Here is a 23493-nt window from a genome sequence, read left to right as displayed (position 1 = left end):
AGGGAAAATTTTGTTCCTACAGGTTTTTAAGTGGGTACGAGGCAAGGAGCTATCTGATCCGGGCAGAGCTATTACAATTTAGATCTCTATCTATAGAACATTTTTTTTTTCCCTTAAAAAAAAAAAATTGGAAAATACAAGAAGTTTGGATTTTTTTTTCCCGATTCTTTTTTTGGAGGGGGAAATTGCATCGTAAGCTTTCGGAGAAACCCAACATGTCAACTACCTTTCCGGGACTAGTCCACGATGCCGAGGTATTATTACTTTTTTTTTTTTTTTTTTTTCTTGAGCGCGCGTGTGTGTGGCGGCGGCGGTGGCGGCGGCGGCGGCGGTGGCAGCTTCCCCTGTCTCTAATCTATATTGGACCGTTACGTTTAATTATAATCTGGCTTTCGGGAGAAGTTAAGGAAGGAAAGGGGAGAGAGTTCGTTATGACATCTGTCGCCAGGAAGGGCGACTCCGCCACGTTAAGAAACATTTGCTATAATGAGGGGGGAAAACATAATCGTAATAATAAAGAAAGGGAGGAGGTGATGAGGAGAAAGAGAGATAGATACGGGGAAAAGATACTCAGAAAGGCGCAGTAAAGAGACTGATGGGGGGCGGTAGGTGGACAGGGGGTGGGGGCGACGCGCCCCTTTTGGAATGGGCTTATTCTAGGAAAGTGAGCAGGAAGGGGGGTCGGATTCCTGGCCCCAAATGGATAAGAAAGTGAGCAAGTTGAACGATTTGCACAGACTGGATTTTTTTTTAAATATATGGACAATGATTGTGAACAGCTCTGGCGAAACATTTGGGCCTGGCCCGCGGCGGGGTCCCGGGCGGGGGTCCGGCTGGAGCCCGTGGGCGGCCTCGGTCCGCTCCCCGCCGCCCCGGAGCCGGAGCGAACCTGGCTCCCAGCGCCCAGCGCCCCGCGCGAGTCGGGCAGGGGCTGAGTGTGTGTGTGAGTGTGTGTGTGAGTGAGTGAGTGTGTGTGTGTGTGTGTGCGTGGTGTCACCCGCACCTATATAGGGTGGGGGATTTTTTCCGCTCTCGACTTTGAGGACGAGGCCGCCCACCCCCGGCCCGCCCGCTCGCAGAGGCTTCCTGGCGAAGGCGCAGCGCCGTGGCGGCGGCTCGGCCCGAGCCCTGAGCGCTCGCCCTCCTTGGAGAGCCACATACGGCTCCCGGCTCCGGGAAAGCAGCGCCTTGGTTGCAAAATGACAAACCTCAAGTTTTTCTGCTCTCCCTTTTCCCCCTCTTCCTTCCAGATACGTCACGACGGATCAAACAGCTACCGTTTGATGCAGCTCGGCTGTCTGGAGTCCGTAGCCAATTCCACTGTCGCCTACTCCTCCTCCTCTCCTCTGACTTACTCCACCACCGGCACCGAGTTCGCGTCCCCCTACTTCTCCACTAACCACCAGTACACCCCGCTGCACCACCAGTCCTTCCACTACGAGTTCCAGCACAGCCACCCGGCCGTCACCCCCGACGCCTACTCGCTGAACTCGCTGCACCACTCGCAGCAGTACTACCAGCAGATCCACCACGGGGAGCCCGCCGACTTCATTAACCTGCACAATGCGCGCGCGCTCAAGTCGTCCTGCCTGGACGAGCAGCGGCGGGAGCTGGGCTGCCTCGACGCCTACCGCCGCCACGACCTGTCCCTCATGAGTCATGGCTCCCAGTATGGAATGCACCCAGATCAAAGGCTCCTGCCAGGGCCCGGCCTGGGGCTGGCCGCCGCGGGAGCGGACGACTTGCAGGTAAATAAGCAGGCAGTGCATGTGTCTGCGCCCTCCCCTCCTCGCCTCCCCCTCCCGCGCTGTTAGTGCTCTGACTACAAACCGACTCTTCCTCTCTCTCCCTCTCTCTCTCTCTCTCTCTCTCTCTCTCTCTCTCTCTCTTTCATTTTCTCTCTCTCTCACACACACACACGCGCGCACGCACACGCACGCACGCACACATCACTTATGGAAAGTTATCAAAACAATTAGAAGAGGCGTGTGCCATTCGGTCCCTCTCATTGGATCAAGGCATTTCACCTGGACGCTCCGGAGTCCAGCAGCGGGGCTGCCACTTTCGGTGGTCTGCAAGGAAGCCTTTGTGAATCCACACGTCTACACCCGAGGGGATAAGGCGGGGGAGATCAAGGAGGCTTAGGTTGAGACAACTGGACTCAGAGTAAGACCCGATAAGTTGATGACCAATCGCTCCCTCGGTCTGGAGCTTTGATGGGTCTGTCCGCGTGTCTTTACCATTTGTCCCAACCTGAGCTGTGGGGAGCTTGTTAGGAACTGGGAGGGTGAGCTGGTTTGGGAACCTTGTGAGGACCCGGGACTCTAGCAGAAGTTTCACTAAAGGTACCAGATTGATGTAGAGAGCAAAGAATCGTACATGAAAACCTCAGAAACTGTATCTCAATGAGAGGATCCAGACAAGGCACTTTGCCAAGGTCCGGGGTTGGGCTTCGTTTTCTCCAGCTGAGGAGCGCCCAAATCTGCCACCCAGATGAGTTACAATTTTATTTTTCTTCTCCCACCCATTAACATTTTTGTAATATGTAACTCTTTAAGAAGAAGAAGGAAATGAAGAAATAAAGAAGGAGTGAGGGGCAGAGAAAAGAAATAGGGAGGAGGAAATGAGAAAAAGAAAGGGGAGAGGGAAACAAAATGAAAGAGGAAAAAAAAGAAGGAACGAAGGTACGAAAGAAAAACGAAATTCAGATACTGTTTAGGCTGCCACTCAATTAGATATCTCTTTCTTACATTCTTAATTCTTTTTTGCGTATTCTTTGCAACAATAGAATTTATGATTATGCAAGCTTATTGTTACAGCCTCATTTCAAACAAATAAACGCACATAGTCCTCCCCCACCCCCCAAAAATATCCAGAAGACAAGAAATTGCAACTTGTTTTGCCTGAAAGTGCAGCTCGCTCTACCTGAGTTCTTGCTTTTTTACTAGGCACAAAGCTGGCCACCTTCTCCACAGTCGTCACAAGGAAAGGCAAGATACTTAAAAAGCACAAGTTGGAGACGTCAGGAATCCCTTGTTGCGCACGGAAAATCTTTTTTCCTCATTTACCTCCAAGCAAGGGATCATTTTTAAATTAAAGTGAAAGCCCTTACTGTCCCAACAAAGAACCATAGCCACAAGATCGGCATACAAGAAAAAAGATTTGGCTCTATAAACCTTGACTTTCTACATTTATATTCACGAAATAATTTTATATGCTCAGGGTATTTCTACATTTTTCACAAGGACCCCTTACGTCTCAAGGTGGGGGGGGGGGAATCTGTCATTCAATGCTTAGTTCAACTAAAACCTATTTACTCCTTTTAATAGCCGCGTCTGCTGCCGATTTTTTTGTATCTGTACAAATTTTTTTTCTGTGCTAGGCACAAAGCCGGGCATTTTTCAAAAGAGGGGATTAAAACATTTGCAAGCACCAAACAAAGGGCGAATCCCATGCAAAAGAACACCGTAGTTTATCCAATTTTCAACTTAGTGCCATTCAACTGGTCATTTATGCAATGTCATCCGACCAAACAACATGTTTTACTTATGAAGGGGGAAAGTTTGTTAAGTAAAGAGTCCAAGGTTGGGTTTCGTCTAAGAAAATAAACATTGTAACGGTGCGCCAGAGGCGGGGAGGGGAAGGGCCCACTCCCTTAGAGAGCTGCGAGGCCTCTACCTTCTTCTACGTTTCAGATATTTTGAACATTCTTTTCCCCTCAGCCTGTGTGTTTTCTGTATTTTTAATCTTTTCCTATTTATTACTCATACTGAGGGACAGCTCATACTGAGAGAGCACTCCAATATGCTAGAATCAAATGAGGAGTATCATATATGATCTATTTATGCCTATGGACATATATATTATATATCATTTTAGGTATGTGTATATATGAAGCAAGCTGGAAATCTGGCTATTTTCTCCCACTCTTCCTGGACTTAGTTAACGGAATGAAAAGGAAAGAGAAAAAAAAAAAGTCATAGCTACTTTTAAAACGAGAAATGGGGAGGGGAGGTGTGGGAGAAACCCGTCTCTCTCCTTTTATTTCTTCCTTTTTAAAACATTCATCAGCATATGCCTCATTTCAAATGCAACAAATGTAAATATACTTTTCCCTGCACAGAATTTTAAGTGAAAGTCCAATGGTTTGGAGGGCGGTCTAAGTCTGCCTAACAGATGCAAACAGTCTTGTGGCTTCAGTTCCATCTTTGAGTCCCCTAAAAAGATTTGCTATGGCCAACAAAGGAAACTGTCACACCTTTTCCCATCACCGCTTTAATTTATGCTCGGTCTCCAAGTTGGGGTTTTTTTTTCATATTGATTTGATAATCACTTTAAGGCAGAACAGTTAAAATAAGAAAGAGCTCGTGAGTCGGTTGAAAAGGGGGCTCTTACAGGCCTGCCTCAATATGGTGAAAATGGGGAAGCAAAGGGAGCCAGGGTTGTAAAGGTTGTTTTGTAAAGTGGGTTTTTATTATGCACCGACTCTCTTCGCATTTACTTAACTCTTCACGGGCTGTTGGGTAGGTTAACACCCTTCAAGGCCTCTTTCATGTCCAATACCTCGTTTGTTTGTAAAGGAAAATGAGCCTTTAGCACATTTGGATTCAGAGGGGGGAAAAAAAGACACACAGAGAGAAATTTTTATTTTTCTTCATCAAAAATCAGCACACCCTTACCTCCTTCCCAGTTCAAATGAGCCTTCGATCCATCAGAAGCCTGAGGATCTACAGCGAGTGCACCTGCAGGTGGTTCCTTCTAAGACCTATTTTGGGCAGCATTATAGGACGCTCCTCCAACATGGGTAAAGCAGAATCTTCAGGAGATAACTTGAATCTTCCCCTTGAGATGGCTCCTCTGAGCCCTCCAGAAACCCACCGTGCCAACCCTGACGCACCTGTGGTGTAACGTGCTTCCTACAGAAACCGCCGTGGAAACTGTATATAAGCTATGTCAGATGTCTTGATGGGGGCTCAAAGGGTTTCTCGCTCTCTTTTGCCAAGATGAAAAGCACTCAGGCTCTTTACAGTGTAATATTGTATGGTGCTGTAAAATGCACACCTTAAGATTTATACAAATTTTAGATTGTGGTTTCCTGGCCAAAAAAAAAAAATTCTCCTTAAAACCCTGCATGCTGCCAAACTTGTTTCAGCTCAATGGTCCCTTACCAATGTCTAGTATGGGGTTATGTGAACATGAGGTTCAGGAATGGGACAGACTAAAAGGCCTAACTCATGTGGTCATGCCTATTAGTATCTGTCTGTGTGATTTCATTTATTTTTCTTTCATTAAGGGTTCCGTGGAAGCCCAATGTGGGCTTGTTCTCAATGGCCAAGGTGGAGTGATAAGAAGAGGTAAGTAACCACATGTTAAAACTAAACATTCTTTTCTCATCTATTACTTTGTTTTTGGTGATCTGGTGGTGGTTTTAAACATTTGATCCCTTGTCTCATGATTAGGAAAATAATGACTCTTGGCCAATTACTCTTGTCTCACAAACCTACATTAAAAAGCTCCCCTCTCTCCATCGAGGCTTGTACTTAGCCTGTGCCTTAAAGACCTGTGATAGAAAAGATTGGCTATTTCTCACCGAACAGTGACAGAATCAGTGTTCCAGACCCCCCTTCCCCAAGAGAAAAAATCCTTGTCACTCTCCCTTCCCCCAGCACCACATCCTGGAGCAGAATCTCTGGTCTTTTTTAGTTTTAAATGTGCCAGCCACAGGCTGCGTATTTGAGGCGATGGTGTTAGCTTGAGGCTTTGAAGGATTCTAATAAAGCCCAGATACGTGGAGGCTGCAAGGAGGCCTAATGAAACACCAACATTGTAGCTGCCCTTATTTTTCTAGGTGTCCTGAACATTTCTTTCTTTAAGGGAGGGTGAGAGAAGGAGGTGGTGTTAACTGTACCGGATAAAGCTTTCTTGTTCCCATCTGTTGAAGAAAACATCTGAATCCAGAGTTGCCCATGGAATTGGAAGGTGGGGGTAGTAGCAAGAAGAGAGAGCTGTTGATTTTGGCTCAGACACTCAAAGGGGCTGCATCTCAAATGTTCCACTTTGACAAAAGGTTTTGAACTATGACATTTTAAGGGCCTCAAGGCAGTGCAGATTTAGCTGGCTTCCCACTTAACTGTACCCAGAGCCTCTGAAGCTTATTTTCCTAGCAAGCTGAGTAACCCGAGGAGCACACAAGGCAAAGGGGGACCAGCTGTTCTTCCAACTTCATACGAATTAATAAGATGTGGCCTATTCATCAGGACTAATTCCAGCTCCAGGGCTGCAGTTTTCTTTAGTAACTGAACCACTAAAGACTGAGTCTTCTTATGGCACCAAATAAATGTCCTCCACTCCCTCTCCATCTCTTTCAAAGCTCATTTAAAGATTCCAAAGAAAGAAATGCATTGACAGACAGAAGTGGACTCTTTCAGGTTTAAACAGCAGGTTTCACAACCTGATGTCCAGTGTGAAACTCCATTTAAATCGAGGGGGAAAGAAAACAGAAAGCTTTTCTTTTCTAACTTGACTACTGTCATGGTGGATACTTGAAACTTCCGTTAAATGCAAAATAGCTATTTAATTCTGTTGTTTCACCCCATGAATATTTGACAAGTATTAAAAAAAAATACTAGTGTTGCTCCCAATGGTTTTTTTTTTAAACGAGCAATGTTAAGCCTGTCAGCCAGGCCAATACTCAGCCATATTGATATGACATGAAATAGGCCCAAGACTAGTGAAAATTGACATAAAATATACATCCTATTACGAGGAGGGGTAAAAAATACAGAGTGACAGAGAGGCCAGGTGAGAGGGGCTGATCCGGGTCTGTGGAGGACTGTGCACTAGGTGAGGCCCTGCACTCCGGACGCACAAAGACGTCGGTGGTGCTGAAGAACAGCGCCACTAATTCGCTCCAGGAGCCGGCTCCTTCCAGAGCTCGGCTTGCGCTACCGCGGTTTTTGCGTTCAGCTCCGCGCTTGATCACGTTCTCGTTTGCTTGGAAATTGCATCAGATCGTACAATAGCTGATAGAGGATGAAAATTTTTCGAGGTCGACGGTGGGAACTGGATGGGAGACGGCTGTGTAATCAGTTGAATTTTCGGGACACACCCCACACCATTCTCCCCCAAAGACCAACCCTTGGGTAACTATATACAAGATCGGAGGGAGCTGCGGTCCGTTGCTATCAGAGCCACAGAAACGGTCTTCCTTAGGTGATGTTTTATAGTTCTTGTAGAATTCGGTGCCGAGTCGCTTCTCCTGAAAGCGCTGAATCTACTATTTTAAACCAAATATTGATCTTTTAGTAGAACAGCGTGGCTCCAAAAAGAAAAGGGGAGCTAACTTGGGGAGGTTTGTCTATATTGTTTGACTAAACCGTCCACCCACTCTTCCCCTACTCTGCGAAGGAATCCAGAATTTAACTGCTGAGTATATTCCTTTTTTCTGTGTCATAGAGATAGGCCAATTAACTGGGGATGGCCCTGGAGACCGGGATGTGCTGTCTGTTTACTCTGAACCGATCAATGTTCATGACAATTTACAAATGGACAGCGAGGAGATCAGGGGAGTCTTGCATTAAACGGTGGTGTGTATCCTGCCAGAGCGCACCCAGCCCCCCCAACGCAAGTCTCTCGGTTTTCGGAGAAAAGCTAAGGAAGCTTCTTCTTATCTAGTGTCACGGTAGAGCACAGGATTCCTAATATCAATAGCTCTAGTCACCTTTGTTCTTCAAAAACCGTGAGGCTGTGAACTCGAGCTCTCTGCCATATCGCCATATTGTGTAATAGTTCAGATGGGAAGCCTGTTTCCCTCTAATCCATACTTTACAGGTAACTCTCCACATGAAACATCATTTCTTGTAAAGCACAAGTTTTCACCATGTTCCCTTTCCTGCTCAACTCTGGGATAAGCTTACGTTTCTAATGATTTCCAGAATTTATTGTGGGAGGAAAGAAGAAAGGTTTTTCACTTCTAAAGACCCTTGAGGAAAGAGAGATCCCTAAGTGCCCAGCATGAGTTCCCTAGGGAGGGGCTGTCCTAGATTGCAGCGGGGTGTGTGTGTGTGTGTGTGTGTGCGCGCGCGCGCGCGTTGGAGGAGAAGGAAATTCCAGTTTTAATTTGGCCACTTCTGTATATAAAGATCAAAATACCATTTCCCTGACTCACTTTGGTAAGTGGCAGTCACGTTGTTTTTGCCTATAATGAAGGCCCAATAGCCAGAGAAAGCGCGGAGGGGGCGGCAGCGAGGTAATTAGCACCTAGATAAAATATTTGCCACCGCCTCTGAGGTGCAGCTCCCTGCGCGCTCACTCTCGGTTAATGGTGTGCGCGATTTTGCCCGCAGCTCCGCCACTCCAACCATCAGAACCAATAATCTTTACTTTACCCTGTGCTCGGGTATCGATAGCTTCTCTCGCCTCCGGCGTCGGCTTTGATATGTTAATGTTTCTGAGTAGCAAATTCTGCAGAGATCATATTAATGTTGTACGTACAGAGTGGAGCTTTGCCTTCGTTGAATATTCAGATACCAGGTTTCAAAAGGCATCTCTTGAAGAAATGAGACTTCTATTTACAGGAGTCGTCTATGTTTTTAATCATTCAAAAAAAGAAAGGAAAACCCACTCTTCTCTTCCCCGGGAATCTTCTGAGACTCCTTTCTGGGCCCCTCCCCTTTGTCAAGGCGCTGGCCGCTTTCGTTCCTCGCGCTGAGAATTTAATAGTAGGAGAACAATGTTGGTGACGACGACGACGATGATGATGATGAAGGTAATAATAAGTGGATCCAGATTGGAATGGCAGGCGTAGGGGTTTAGAACAGGATAGAGGTAAAATGAGAAAACCCAATTTTTCCATATTTGGGTGGAAAGTGACACTTTGACCCTGGTCTTTTTTTGTGTGTGTGTGTGAAATCGGGATGGCAAACTCAAAAAAAAAAAAAAAAAAAAAAAGGAAGAAAAAAAAAATGAAAAAAGTGAAGAGGGGAAGAGCCCTTGTTTCACTTTGTGATCACTCTGCCTCGCAGCCCCAGGCTAATTTCAGAAGCTTAAACACCGCCATAGCCTCTGGGCCACGCGGAGAGGGAGCGCGCCGGCCGCGCGCGGGCTGGAGCGCTTTCCGGATTGCCCGTGGCTACACAAAATACAAACTACTTCGAATCAAAACATTTTGGGGGAATTAATATGATCTGAACTCTGCACGTTGTAAGAGAGCTGGAGTTGATCAGACCGCTTAGAGGTGACTGGCGCGCAGACGCGGAGGCATTTACGCTGTGGTACCAACATCGGCAGATCTGACTTAATTTTTTTTTTTTTAAATGCTTCGATGAAACGGAGCTTAGCCTCAGTCGCCCAATCCACCAATAAGAGAGTGGGTGGATCCGGCCGCCTTTCCCTCCTGCAGCCTCCCGGCTGCCCGCAGGCTGCTTGGGCCACAGGGTGCGTTTTCCTCCGCTGCTTCCGGTTCCTCCAGGCCCCCGGGCCTTGGAGAGGGTTAGCTAGAGAGCGCCTCTGGGTCTCTCAGCAGTTCGTGGGAGGAACCAGGTTGGAGGAGGGTGGGAAGACTCGTGCCTCTTCTTTTGTCAGAGCCCTTGGAATCTCTCTGTACTTGAATACCCAAAACTCATGTCTCTGGCTTATTTGTTGTGAAAAATAAAGCCGGAAATATACCTGCAGCCTCGCCTGCCTCGTGAGTCCCCAAATCCAGGTGCTGCAGATTCGAAATTCAATCATCTTTAAAAGAAGTCGAACCTTCGCGTTCCAAAAGCTGCAGACGCATGGTTGGTTGGAAATCTATTTGGCAGAGGTGGGAGCGCAGCCTTTGCACAGCCTGCGGCCTGCTCTCCAGTTCCCTTACCGCTGTGACAATCACCAGAAGCCCAAGCACTCTGCATTGGGAAATGGGGACTAAACCCCCCCCCCCCCACACACACACCATCACACACCCACCGCCACATTAAACTAGGAGGTCTCCCTTCGCAGAGCTCCTTTCCTTTTGTTCTGTCTTCAACCTGCCCTGGGAGGAGGCCTTTCAGACCTGGTCATCCAGTTATACCTGGGATTTCCTCCCCAGACCAGCGCAATTCGCTGCTCAAATATCATCCGAGGCCTATTTGATTACAATGAAGTCCCTATCCCTTTGTTATTTGATTACAATTAATACCTGCTGCGGGGGGCGTGGGGTGGGGTGGGGTGGGGTGGGGTGGGGAGGACTACATGGAGGAATTGGGATTGAGAAGGGCAAGAGGCTAGAGGGGAAACTGCGGAGAATGATCCTGTCCCACCCAGTTTAAAGGCGTTCCTCGAAGAAATGCACCAGCAGAACAAACTAGGACAGGAAACCCCTGTAATCGCTTACACATTTTTAATGTGTCAGAAAAAAAAAACACCAAAACAAAAGGAGCGATCACTGGAGATGAAGAAGGGGAGGAAAAAAAAAATCCCTGCCGTTTGTATTTCTTTCATTTGAATTGTAAACATCTGTTTGGCTGTAAGGCGAACACAGCATTTATTTTGCTCTCAAGATTTGGTCTAATTATGTCAACACCGAAGCGGCGGCGAGCGGGGCGGTGCTGAGGCTTTGGAGAGGCTGCGCGCACCTGCTCCGCGCCCGGAAGCCCGCCGTCAAGTATTGATCGCACCTGGAGAACGCGCGGGGCCTCTGGCCAGCACCCGCCCTGTTATTCGAGGGGGAGGAATCCAGAGGGGGCGCGTGGTTTAGAAACAGCTTTGGGGGCGCCAAGGAAGCAGCGGTTCCTTGGAGAGGACCGCGGCTGTTTCCTCAGTCCCAATAGCCTGGGATGAGAAGAGTAAATGGGTGTCCAGGCGTCAGCGCTAGGCTTTCTATCCCGTAGCCGCGCAAAAGGTGGGTGGGGATCTTGTCATGCTCCACAGCTCGCACCCAGTGACGTGGTAGTTATTTTACACGGTGGTGGGGTTGGGTGGCTTTTGCTCAGGGTGCTGAGCACGCGTGCATCCATTTCTTTTTGAACCTCCTCACAAACTGGGAAAATAGAGCAGCTGTGAGCGCCTCCATTTTTCGGAAGGCCAGACTGAATTCCGGATTTTATCCTCTAAAGTCGAATGGATCGCAAATTGGCCAACTTGCAACCCAATCCTCTTTCCACTCCCTCACGCCACGCGGTAACACAGGGCCAGACGTTACAGCCACGCCCCGAAGGATGCAGCCCCAACCTCTGCTTCTCCTGGTGGCCTGGGATCTAACAAGATCTGGCAGCTGGAGGATCGGAATCTAAACATTTTGTGCATGGTTTTGTCACACACACACACACACACAGTAAATCCTTGGCTGACTTATTCCTATAACAATGGCAAAGTTAAGCCCTTTTATGATAGTCATGTTTTAGCCTAGAGACCTTGAGTAGATAGTCCCTGATTTCTTATGCTGTTACTGTGGCTACCCATCCAAGTTTGCGACATCACTGGAAACGGGAAGCCATAACTTCCTATTCAAATTCCAGTTTCAAAAATAATGAACTTCATGGAAGTATTGCTTCTGTGCACTACGAATGGAAGAGATGTTTGTCCTCTAGAGAAGTTCTGTGTAAGGACCCTGCCTGTGGCACCAGAGACACTCCTACCGGGAGTCCTGGATCTAGACTGAGTATTATATCATTTCAGTAGGAGCTGGCACGCAGCACAGACACCGTGAGGAATTTCAACGATTGACACTCGGCATAGTTGATGCTTTCGTGACTTTCCTACTTTGAAACCTCATCATTGGCATCAGTAGTTTGGATCTCCTTAAAGAATTCCCAGCTCCTTGGAACCTTCTTTCCAACCGTGAAAAAAAAAAATCTGGTTGTCTTGACTTTGTAATTCTAAAAAATAATCCAGTGGGAAGAAAAATATCAGGTTCCCATGCTGCTGTAAACTTTACAAGTTGCCAAATCTTGAGCCAGTCCAAGAGAGTTCCCCAAGGCTGCAGCAATGCCAAGTATCAAAGCAACAGAAATTCCCTTTAAAGATGCCATGACATAAAAAAATAAAAGACTCTAGAGTTGATGGCTAATCTGAATACAAAATAAATCCTCTAGGCAATTTGTGTATGCATAAAGCCTACTCTTAATATGCAGCCTGTGTAGCTTACCTAATAAGTGCTTGTTTGAGTGTAAGCCAGAAGCCCAACCTGGATGTAGCAGAGTCTCCGAGCCCAGAGCGTTAGCACTTAGCTAGGTAGCAGATGCAGTGACTTCCCTGGGAGCAGCTGATTTTCAGCACGTGGGATTTCCCTTTGCCAAAGGGTGCTGCTTCCAACTGGAGAAAGCCCAATTTAACTCCTTTTACAAAAAATTATAACATTCTGCATCTCTTTAAATTGTGTTTTCAACCCACTATAGATTAGTAAAGATAGGAAAGGCCGTAAATTGTGTCCTTTCAGTTAGCAATCAGGGAAACAATGCATGCACAAACCATCTTCTTTCACTCATAATAAACTTGGAACCCATTGGGTGAGACCCTTATGCCCTCAGTTGTGTGCTGGCTAGTGTGCAAGAGAAGGAGCTTTATGTAAAAACACAAATTAGCTTACGATTCATAGTGACTGTGGATGGAGGCCCCTTTTCAGTAGAGAGCTGTGTGAATTTTGATTATTGACATTATTACTTCCTTCTTCAGGATTTTTGCTTCAGGTGACCTCACAATGACCTACTCCTAAAGTTATCAGGTTCACAATTCTCGCACTATGAGACTAAAACCCAGATTTACTGATATCTAGCTTACTTTCCTGTTTATCTCAACTTTTTTTTTTAAGGGGAGGGAGAGAGACAGAGAGAAAAGGAAGCATTTATTTGTTGTTCTATTTAGTTGTGCGTTCATTGGTTACTTCCTGTATGTGCCCTGACCAGGGATTGAACCCACAACCTTGGCATTTTGGGATGACACTCTACTGAGTTAACTGGCCAGGCCCTATCTCAACTTTTGAGAAGTGACTTACAAGTTGATTTTTTAAAATGCATTTTGTATCTATAGGTACAAAGTAAGAGCATAAAGAAAAGTATAATATTTTTGAGCCCAGAAATATGGGAAAATGTATTATTATTATTGTTATAATTTCCCCTTATCCACAATTTTATTTTCCATAGTTTAAATTACCCAAGGTCTACTGCAGTCTGAAAATATTAAATGGAAAATTCCAGAAATAAACAATTCATAAATTTTGAAGTGCATGTCACTCTCAGCAGTATGATGAAATCTTGTGCCATCCCACTCATTCCTGCCCGGGACATGAATCACTCCTTTCTGCAGTGTATCCCTGCCTCATAGGCTATCTGCCCATTAGTCACTTAGTTGCCTCGACAATCAGATTGACTGTCACAGCTTGTGTTCAGGTGACCCTTATTTTAATTAACAGTGGCTCCAGAAGTGCAAGAGTAGTGATGCTGGCAATCTGCATATGTCACAGAGAAGCAATAAAGTGTGTGAGTGTGTAGGGAAAAAACATGGTATGTACAAGGACAGTTTAGTACTATCTGTGGTTTCAGGCTTCCACAGAGGGTCTTAGGACATCTCCCTTGGGCATAAAGGGAGGACTATTGTATGATTATTTATTTTAAAATTCTCTCTGAGAATGCCAAATGGGGAAGCATGGGCTAATTTGTGTTTCTAGCTCCCGAGGAAGGCCTTTGCATGGTTTTACATGGTGTTGGCGACAAGTTTAATACCTGGGAAAGGATTTCAGTTTGACAATTGATACGATGGCCTCTTAGATTTTTAACTGAGGACAGGTTTCCAGGTACTAGCACTGGCAATGTTGCCGAGTGTACAGGACATGTCTTCCAGCCCAGAGAGGGATAGCTCCTCCGCTGTTCCCAATACCTTCTCTTCTGTCTTTGAGGCCCATGCAGGGTGATCACCAGCTAAGACTGCTTAGAGAGGCGACGGTGGTCCCAGCACTCTCAGGGGATATTCAGATGAGTGTAAGACAGCCAGGAGGGATTCCAGAAAGTGCAGGGGTAGACGCACTCTAAGAGCAGGGCGAGGTTAGCCTGTTCTCTCCACCCAGGGTCAAAAGCCTGTTTCCCTTTCAAACATCCTCCCACCTTGCTTAGCCACTGTGCCCAGAATCTGAATGCCAGAGACTCCACCCACCAAGCATTCTTTCTGAGCTGCTTAGTAGAGCAGGGCAGGGGCTATGTGGGAGCCAGCGTGGAGTCCTAGACCAGTGCTTCAAACGTCAGTGCACACATAAACCACCTAATGGTCTTTGAAAATGCAGGCTCTGACTTAGAAGGGCTGAGCTTAGGCCTGAGATTTCGCATTTCTAACAAACTCCTAGAAGATGCCAGTTGAGGCCCTGCCACCCTTGGAGTAAAGAGATTTGGGGTAACACTCTCCTGACCATCTTCTTCCTCTGCCTACTTTTTATTTTCCTTTTTCCTCATAGAACTTTACTTTTTTTCTGGAGCTGGGTCATGAGATAGCCGTTGACTGAAAACCTCAAAAGTGTGCTCAGAAAGGCAAATTTTGAATTTGACCTTGCCCCTGAATCTCAAAGGCTCTTTCCTTAGATTGCTCATAGGTTGTGGGGTGGTGGTACGGGTGCAGAGAGTGGCCTTAGATCTAGGGGCTATGCAGCCGTCATGTTAGCAGTGTGGATACTGGCTCAGGAATTTTGCAGTAAGGGAGGACTGAGCAGCAGGAAACTCTCCCCGATGATGATCATCTGGGGTCCTCCAGTCAACGTCAGCTGCGTGGGGTTAAGGAATGTCCTCTGTTGTTTGTGGAGGAGAGCCAAGCTCAGAGGGTTTTCTGCACCTTGGAGATAAGAGACGTCTGCTCCAGGGACAAAATTTCTTTGGTGATTCGGCTATTACAGTTATCTTTGCTTTATTCCCTAGTAGTAGTAATGACAATAACAATAACATTATTGGCCACCAACGTTTAATGTGTTACTGTTACTACATTTTAACTCATGTGTGTGTTTGACTGTGTGTGCTAGTCCTGAGGGCTGATGTAGGGTGCAGGGATTTGACCTACCATCCACCGACATGGGTGTGAAGTTTCCCGCAGTGGGCAAGTGATTCTTTGTAGCACCTGGCAACCAAGTCACTCTGGTGCCTATAGTGTGTGTATATATAGTGCATATATACAGCCAGCCCTGGATAAATAATGCCTACATTTTGTATAGCTAATTGGTGGAGTTAGGAGGTTTTAATTAATTGAAGCGTTTCTTGGTGTGGATAATGTAAAAATTAACACTGACGGATCCACCAACACGCCACAGGATGCTAATTTTCACAAAAATTAAAATAATCTCTCATAAACATTTCCTGTATGATATTTGAAAGACAAAAACCTTGAGTGGTATTTGAAAGGACATCTTCAGAGCAGCTTTCTGAGATGATTCAGCTAATGGATGTATAAGGAGAGTCGTGCCCTGCGTCTCCAGATCCTGAGATACTGTCTTTCTCGCCGCTACCTCCTCTCACTGTCCTCAACATACAACATACGCTTTCTTCCCAAGGTGCTACCTGTGTGGTCAACCCCACGGACTTGTTCTGCTCTGTCCCTGGCCGTCTGTCCCTTCTCAGCTCTACTTCCAAATACAAGGTGACCATCGCCGAGGTGAAGAGGCGCCTCTCCCCGCCCGAATGCCTCAATGCCTCGCTCTTGGGAGGCATTTTGAGAAGGTAAGATCAAGTTGTTTTCTGGCACTGAAAGCACTCCTTCATTCTCGGCCCTTACGTCTTCTGTCAGATGTTGAGTTCCGCAAGGGGTCAAGACTTCTCATCTTGTTCCTCAGAATGGGAACTTTCAGAACCTAGTTTTTGTTTGTTTTCCAACAGAGCCAAGTCGAAGAACGGGGGCCGCTGCCTGAGAGAGAAGCTGGACAGGCTCGGCCTGAACCTGCCCGCAGGGAGGCGGAAAGCAGCCAACGTCACCCTCCTCACGTCCTTAGTCGAAGGTATGGCTTTTGGGCTCTGCGGAGCCGCAAGGGAAGGTTAGCAACGCTTTGAAACTCCGGATTGTTAGATTATGCTGTTTCACTTTTGTCTATGCCACTGATTTTCAACCCTTTATTTTATTTTATTTTTATCTCATGGCACATATAAGCTAATTACTAAATTCTGTGGCACACCAAAAAAAAAAAAAAAAAAAAAAATAGTTTTTTGCTGATCTGACAAAAAAAAAAAGTATAATTTTGATTCATTCACACTGGATGGCTGTTGTTGTGTTGGCTGTTGTCATTTTTTTATTTGACAATCTGAGGGAAAAGAGGTCAATGTCCCTACTAAAGAGCCAGGTATCACATGTTTTAAAAAGTCTTGCAGCACACTGGCTGAAAATCGCTGCTCTATACCTTTAAGCAAGATAGTTAACAGTTACAGGTGATGTTTCCAATTAATTTTAACAATTATTAAATTGTAGCTAATATAAAACTCAGGTAATTCCTAATATTATTTAATTTACTGATTTTGGCAATAAGAGGAAGGAATACAAACATGGAAGATTTAGGCACTTTACCAAGTATACCTTTAATACCAGCAACACAAATTGACTATGCTATCGTCATTTTTATTGTTGTTTAGTTTAGAGTCCAGATAAATTGGACTTAATTTGTAATTCAGTGTAACATGATCTACAGGATAAATAATAATCCTTTATAAAGAGTTCACAGGAGTCTAGTCATGAGACCAAGCCTGAGAATGCATAATTTTAATCCGAGTAGACAGCTCCTGATGTATGGTAGAGTTCCATGGCTTTATGGTAGACAAGCTGAGTCACAGGAAGTTACAGTTCATCAGCGGGGCAGAGACAGAGATGAAAATGTATTCCCAGAAGTTATTTTTTCCCCATTTACCTTTTCCTTTTGTTTCTTCTATGAGGACTGAACTTTACATATTTGCATTCAATCTTATTTTAAGAAGAGATATTATTGCAGATTCATTTTTAACTCTATGGAGGAGCTTTTGAATGTCAAAGAAGAGTCTTTCCATAACACAGAATATAGTTTTGTTTTAAATATGAACAAAGAGGCTATTTGCCAAGACTCATTTAAAACACTTTTGTGACACCTACCTTGCATTGGTTGCTCACTCATCTATTAGACTCTATAGGAGGTAAAATATAGGTGAAACACGGGAACATTGTATTTTCCCATATTGTCAATACATACCATGTACTGGACAACCTTGTAAAGTAGTGTGTTCTTGCAATTTGTCTTGGCAAAGTTGCTTTGGTAATTCTGCTGTTAACAGTTTTCTTTGCTTTGTTCCCTAGTTGTAGTAATGATAACAACCACAACAATAATATAATTGGCCACAGATATTTAATAAGTATTACTATTACTATCGTCTATAGTTGTGTTGTATTTTCTTGTGTGTGTTGATACGAAGAGTTGACATATGGCAGTAGCTGACCAGTCATCCATCCATATGGTTTGGAGGAAACTGGAAGGGCAAAGTAGAAGAAAATGACTAAGGGGTTGATTATGATAGGAGACAGATTTCTGCTCAATTCGAGTCAAAACATCATTAAAATTATAGCTATTTAACAATAGAACAAAACGCTTGTTCAGGATATAACAAAAACCATATGGGTGATTCAAGTATCATATGCGTGGTGGGGCTTGCTTGGTTCTTAAACCCAACTCCACAATAGAATCAACTGAGATGTTTATTTAAAGTGCCTGGAATACAGTACACAGAGATGTATTATAGAGTTAGGCATCTGATACCTGTGTAATGACATTAACCAGTGTCATCCCAATAAAATCAATTAAAAATAATAATTAAAAAATAATAGAATAAAAATAAAACTGCTTGGGCCCCATTCGTTGACCAACTGAAACCAATCTCTGAGTGTATGGCCCAGGCATCTTTATCTTTTTAAGATACCCCAGTGATTCTGATATATAATGAGGTTTAAGGATCACTGGTCTAAATATTTTTTGAGATCCTGTCCACTGGATAGACGGACTATGAATTCTTATGAAATTCATGGTGTCTGTGAAAGTCCTGATCAGTACAAACTGAAAAGCCATAAAGGATACATTCACGGTTCTTAGTATTGATTTTCACAGTAGCCAAAAGCGCTGGAGTAGCCTGTGTGGGGATCATCGATTGATGCTAGCAGAGAGGATGCAGGTTAACTGTGTGAGATCCTGGGATGGTATCATGGTCTTGCCATCTCCTCTTTCAGCTGCCTCTCCTCACACAGAAGTGCCTACCTCATGTTTTATGCACTTGCCCTCTGCTCACAGAGGAGTCACATCAGCCTGCTCTATGAAACTTAAGATTTTCTTTTTCCCAGAAGCAACCTAATTGAATTAGATGTTTTTGAAGTCCTCAAGATATTTGTGATGCAGAGAAATCTATCTTTTATTGTAGTTTCCCAGTCACTTTAATGTAACTGAAGAAAAGAGATTTAGGGACAAAGGGACCTTTTCCATCCCTCAACTACCCACATGTTATATTGTGATCCTCAAACACACACTGTCTCACATACATACTAACAGGTGTTTTAAGTTTCAACACTATGTGCTATAATTTCTGATATTTTTATTCTATTCCATGTTTTTGCATTCTTTTAAAAGGCTGATTTTAAATCCACTGACATTATTTCAAGACTGTTGAGTCATGGGTCATGATTCACAGTTTAAAAAACTACAAGTTGTCTTAGGACATGAGGAAACTTAATATTTGAAGAACAAGGACATTCCATCTAAATTTAAATAAGCTTCCTTGTAGCCCCAGGATGACAAGAAAAGCTATTTCATTGTTTGAGACTCTTCTATTTATTTATATACCCACCTTTCAGGTGGGTTCGTGGTAACAACTGATGACTGTTTTCCAGGCAGCAAGATATCATGTGCTGCATTGGGCTCAGAGTCCTTGAAATTCTGAGGTGATGTCAGATGCAAACAGAAAAATGGTGACCCAACTCTGATTCATCACCTATGGTGATATTGAAACATTTCATGTTTTTCTTTAGCACTTTTGTGACCTTGATCCTTTCTATGCTAACAGGGTTCTAATACAATTATGTCAGGTTTGTTTTCCTTGCACAGTGTTCGGTGGTAAATTAAAACCACCACGTTTACCAGTTGGTGTGAATATAAAACTTTGAATTAACCATGTCTCTGGGTAATATTTTTCCTCCTCGTTGAAACATTTTGCAAGAGCCAGCACTATTTTAGATCTTTTTTTCAGAAATTCTAAAACTAGATTTCTAGTCATTAAATGTGGTCCATCAGCTTTCTTATATATAAGCCTATGGTTCTGTGATAAAGAATGCTTATTTTTCCCCCATTTTTAGATCAACATCTCCCCAATCTCTCACAGATTTTCCATATTAACTTATATGTGCATTTTAGTCATCAATATTTATATTAACTTTCTTAAATGTCCTTAAAACTGTTGACCGAAACTCTTACATTCTAGCTATAACTAGACTAGTTCTTTCTCATACATCTTGATGGTCCCAGACATTGCTGGGATCCAATCACACTTTCCTTCTCATTTTGATACAGTACCTGAGCACAAGAGAGATAATATCTGATTGGATTTTCCTCATATCAGCCTTAGAAAGAAATCTTATGGAGGTCCATCTTCTATGACTTTATAGTACTGTTTCTGCCCCTTTCTGGGGAAGATTTGAATAATCTTTGCCATTGTTGCAATTTTTTTCCTTTTTATTGAATGCATTGGGGGTGACAGTGATTAACAAAATTATATAGGTTTCAGGTGCACAATTCTATAAACACATCATCTGTACACTATATTGTATATTTACCACCCCAAGTCAAGTCTCCATCTATCACCACTTATTCCCCCTATACCCTTCCCTATGTCCTCCCCTTCCCTGGCAATCACCACACTGTTTTCTGTGTCCATGAGTTTTTTCCTTTTTTTCTTAAGCCCTCCACACCATTGTTGCAATTTTGATAGGAATCCCATAGAAAGAGTAGTGCGTGGAGACTATGCCAGCTCTTCATGGAGAGAGGACTGTATCTCATAAAAATCCAATCATCGAACAGTGTACCTTATCATGGGAATTAAAATTAGCAAGTGGACATATGTGAATTATCCTGTCACTAACATAACAGTAGTTTCATCATAATATTCCTAGATTTCCATGCTTGCTTTGGGTTTTCAATCATTTGGGGTTTTTTTATTATTATTTTATAATCTTCTCCCCTGTATTTTTTAAAGGAAATCCCAGTTTTATTCAAATATAAGTGGAAAAATTCTGCAATACATCATCTGTATATTGTATTGTGTGTTCCCCACCCCATGTTTCTTTTAAATTGGGTCTTTCTACTAATAGCTTCGTCCTAGCACTATCCTCAAATCAGCATATTAGAGTCATTATTTTAAAGCTTATTTTAAGGATTTATAAGCAAGGACTATTTAGTGTCAATTTAAAATATATTTAAATAATTTCCAACATTTCTGTTACAAATAAGATTGCATCTCATAACCAATGAGATGAAGAACTCAGAGATGACTGCCTTTTTTTCACTTGACAAATTAAAGGCCATAATTTGTGTGGGGAATATTTTGTTCACATAACATAGATATATTTGACCTAGAATTAGATGAGTATTGAATCCAGAGTCCCCTGAACATAATACTAGATTATATCCCCCCTTTTAAACCTATGTGTCTTCATTTAATGGGGTTTAAACATATACCTAACGGTTAGACCATTTTGTGTACCCCACCTTAACCTAAGCCTGCAGCTCTCATTTCCCATTGTTCATCACATCGCTGTTTTCTTCTTTGTCTATTCTTTAATCAGAGATATGGAACTCTCTGAGAAACACAGTGCATTAGAGTTGTTTAACCCAATGCACTGATCTTCCTGAGATCTTGGGATAACCCCAGACTCTTCTAGAGTGGAAACAATTCTGTCTTTAGAAAACATTCAGAGAATTTGACTAATATTATTGTCCTAGTTCTGATACTCTTTGCTATATATTTATTATTTATGAATTGGCAACTTCTGTAGCTTCTGCCCTGTATTCTACTCCAGAATAATCTTTGCAAACTTGGAAGAGTCAGTTATGTAGTCACTTCTGCCCACCTCTTGCTGGAGGGAAGTTTTGTTGACTCGAGAGTGGGGTGCTCTCCTGGGTCGGTTCTGCTGAGTTTGCAGAAGCTCATATAACATTGTCAGTTCTGCAAGCACAGTCTCAGTTCTTAAACACACATGTCTGGGCTTGCAGTTTGTCATGATTTGTGATCAAATTCTGTTTATATATGTTTTTTAAGGACAGTGTGGCACAGTGAGGGGTGAAATATACATGAGCAAAAGAAAGGGACCATTTACAAATCCTGTGTATGATCTCCATTCATGCTTTTCAAGTTTAAACCCTTGGTCACTGTTGCTTCCTTCTTTGGTTTCAGAATATGTGAGCCCTGATCCCACCCTACCCTTCTTGTCTCATGTGAGCTAGTGGAAGCACTTGCCGAAGTTATTTTCCCTTGGCCTGGTATGCTTCCCACCTCCAACAATATCACTGTTGAAATTTTGTCCGACTTTGAGCTAGTTACTTATCTCGACTGAGCTTCCTTTTCTTGATTAATAAATAAGAATTATGGCATCTGTTATGGTTAGAATAATGCAAGCTGTTGTAGCAGTTAAGTTTCCAAATTTTCAGTCACTTAACACAATAGAAGCTTATTTCTCTCTCATCGCAGTCTGATGGGATGTCCCTCCTTGGGTACTTTCCCTTCTCTCATGGTCTCATTCAGGGACCCAGAGTCCTTCCATCTTTAGCTCTGCCCTCCTTTAGTCTCTATTCTCTCAACTTACATTAAGGAAAGACACTGGTGAAAGCACACAGCTTCTTCACCACTTGGCCACATCACTACTGATCACACTCCTTAAGAACTAGTCACATGTCCATGCTTAATTCTGGAGGCAGGTATGAAGTATAGAAAATAGGGTCCTAGCTGGGCAGTGTTCTCTGCAACTACTCTATAGTATGTGAAGAAATAACAAGTCTTTGATGGTCTGGCACCCATCTCTGCTTTAACATCTGCACCATGTGTCTTTTGTAAGAAGAAATACATTCACATAGATAAACACTTGGTACAATGTGGTCCAAAGGCAGTAAAGATTCGTACCTGTCTTCTACTGAGTTTCTTTCTAAACATTATTTAATAATAAAAATTATTCAGAATCATAAAATTTTAGCTCTGGAAGAAAACAAAAGACTGAGTAGTCTAAAGCCATGAGGTCAAGCAGTTAAGAGTGTGCTTCTTTAGTCAAATAGCCTTGTTTGAACTCCCTTCCACCACTTGCTAGCTATGTGCTATAGCAAAATACACATAACCTCTCTGAGCATCAATGCCTTTATCTATAAAGTGGTGTTAATAATGGTTCCCTCTTCATAAGGGTGTTGTGAGAGTTACATCAGAATGTTTGGAAAGCACTTAATATGGTACACAGCACAAACTTGGTGCTCGAGAAATCTTTGTTATCATCATTCTCAAATGAGAAAACTAAGGCACATACAGCAAGATGAACTGCTTCGCACAGGATCATAAAATTGGGAGCATCAAGAATGACAACCCAGATCTCCTGGTTTGCAACCTCACAATGCATATTTCACTTGAATTTGCATTTTTGGCGTGGCTTATGAACAGTTGTATTGCTGAACTACTCTGACTTTAACTAAAGTATAACTGAGGGTTCGAAAGAAGTTATAAATTTATGGCCCTGTTTTTCACTACAGATTGGTTCTCCCCATTGCTAGTAATCATGGGCAAGTTTTTTTTTTTTAGCTTACTTCCATCCTCTAGTACAAGTTTTAATTTAAAAATCCATGCCTGACTGGTGGTGGTGCAGTGGATAGAGCGTCAACCCAGAGTGTGGAGGTCGCCGGTTCTAGCCTGAGGTTGCCAGCTCTGTGATTATGGAGTCGCAGGCTAGAGGCTGGAGTTGCAGTCTCAATCCCAAGGTCAAGCCCAAGGTTGCCAGTTTGATCCTCAGTCAATGCACCGCTGAGAAGCAATCAATGGGTGCACAATTACGTGGAACAACGAGTTGATGCTTCTCTGTCTCTCTCTCTTTCCCTTCCTTCCTCTTTTATTTTTTTTAAAGTGCTGATGAACTCTCTTCCAGTACTTAATCACTCAAAATTACTATAACATCACATCTTGCTGTTACCTCTTTTCTAGAATAATTATCAGTGTCTCTTTTACTTTCAATAGGGTGTCCATTTCATCAGTCAGTTAGAAGATTACCCTACAAACCCTTTTCCTTCCAGCCCAACCAAACCAACCAAAGGGAGGAGAAAGGAACGCTATTACCTAGTGCTGTTTCCCTTTCTCTTTCATTCCGAGCCTATGCATTCTCATTGCCAAGAAACCAAGGAAAAGAACAACCCCCTCGGCAATGAAGTCTTTCCTATAGAAGAGGTAATAGCAAGTGGAGGTGTATCAAGCTTGCTTGATACATAATTAGTCCCTAGCTTTTTACTTTAAGAAGTATTGTTCACTGCTTGAGGCTGGTAGGGCTTAAACA

General features: G+C 43.6%; 1 protein-coding gene across 1 annotated transcript in view; it reads left to right on the top strand.

Annotated features, from left to right (window-relative positions):
* Positions 1–215: 215 nt before the first annotated feature.
* Positions 216–23493, top strand: part of TFAP2D (transcription factor AP-2 delta) — a 61173-nt gene continuing 37895 nt past the window's right edge. Inside the window, exons 1-5 of the mRNA XM_066361389.1 lie at positions 216–254; positions 1251–1748; positions 5294–5354; positions 15482–15647; positions 15804–15922. Coding sequence (XP_066217486.1) covers positions 216–254; positions 1251–1748; positions 5294–5354; positions 15482–15647; positions 15804–15922 — 883 coding nt within the window. The remainder of the gene's footprint in view (positions 255–1250; positions 1749–5293; positions 5355–15481; positions 15648–15803; positions 15923–23493) is intronic.

This window comes from Saccopteryx leptura, chromosome 1, assembly GCF_036850995.1.
Source record: "Saccopteryx leptura isolate mSacLep1 chromosome 1, mSacLep1_pri_phased_curated, whole genome shotgun sequence".
Lineage (NCBI taxonomy): Eukaryota > Metazoa > Chordata > Mammalia > Chiroptera > Emballonuridae > Saccopteryx > Saccopteryx leptura.
This window is presented reverse-complemented; position numbering and strand designations above follow the sequence as displayed.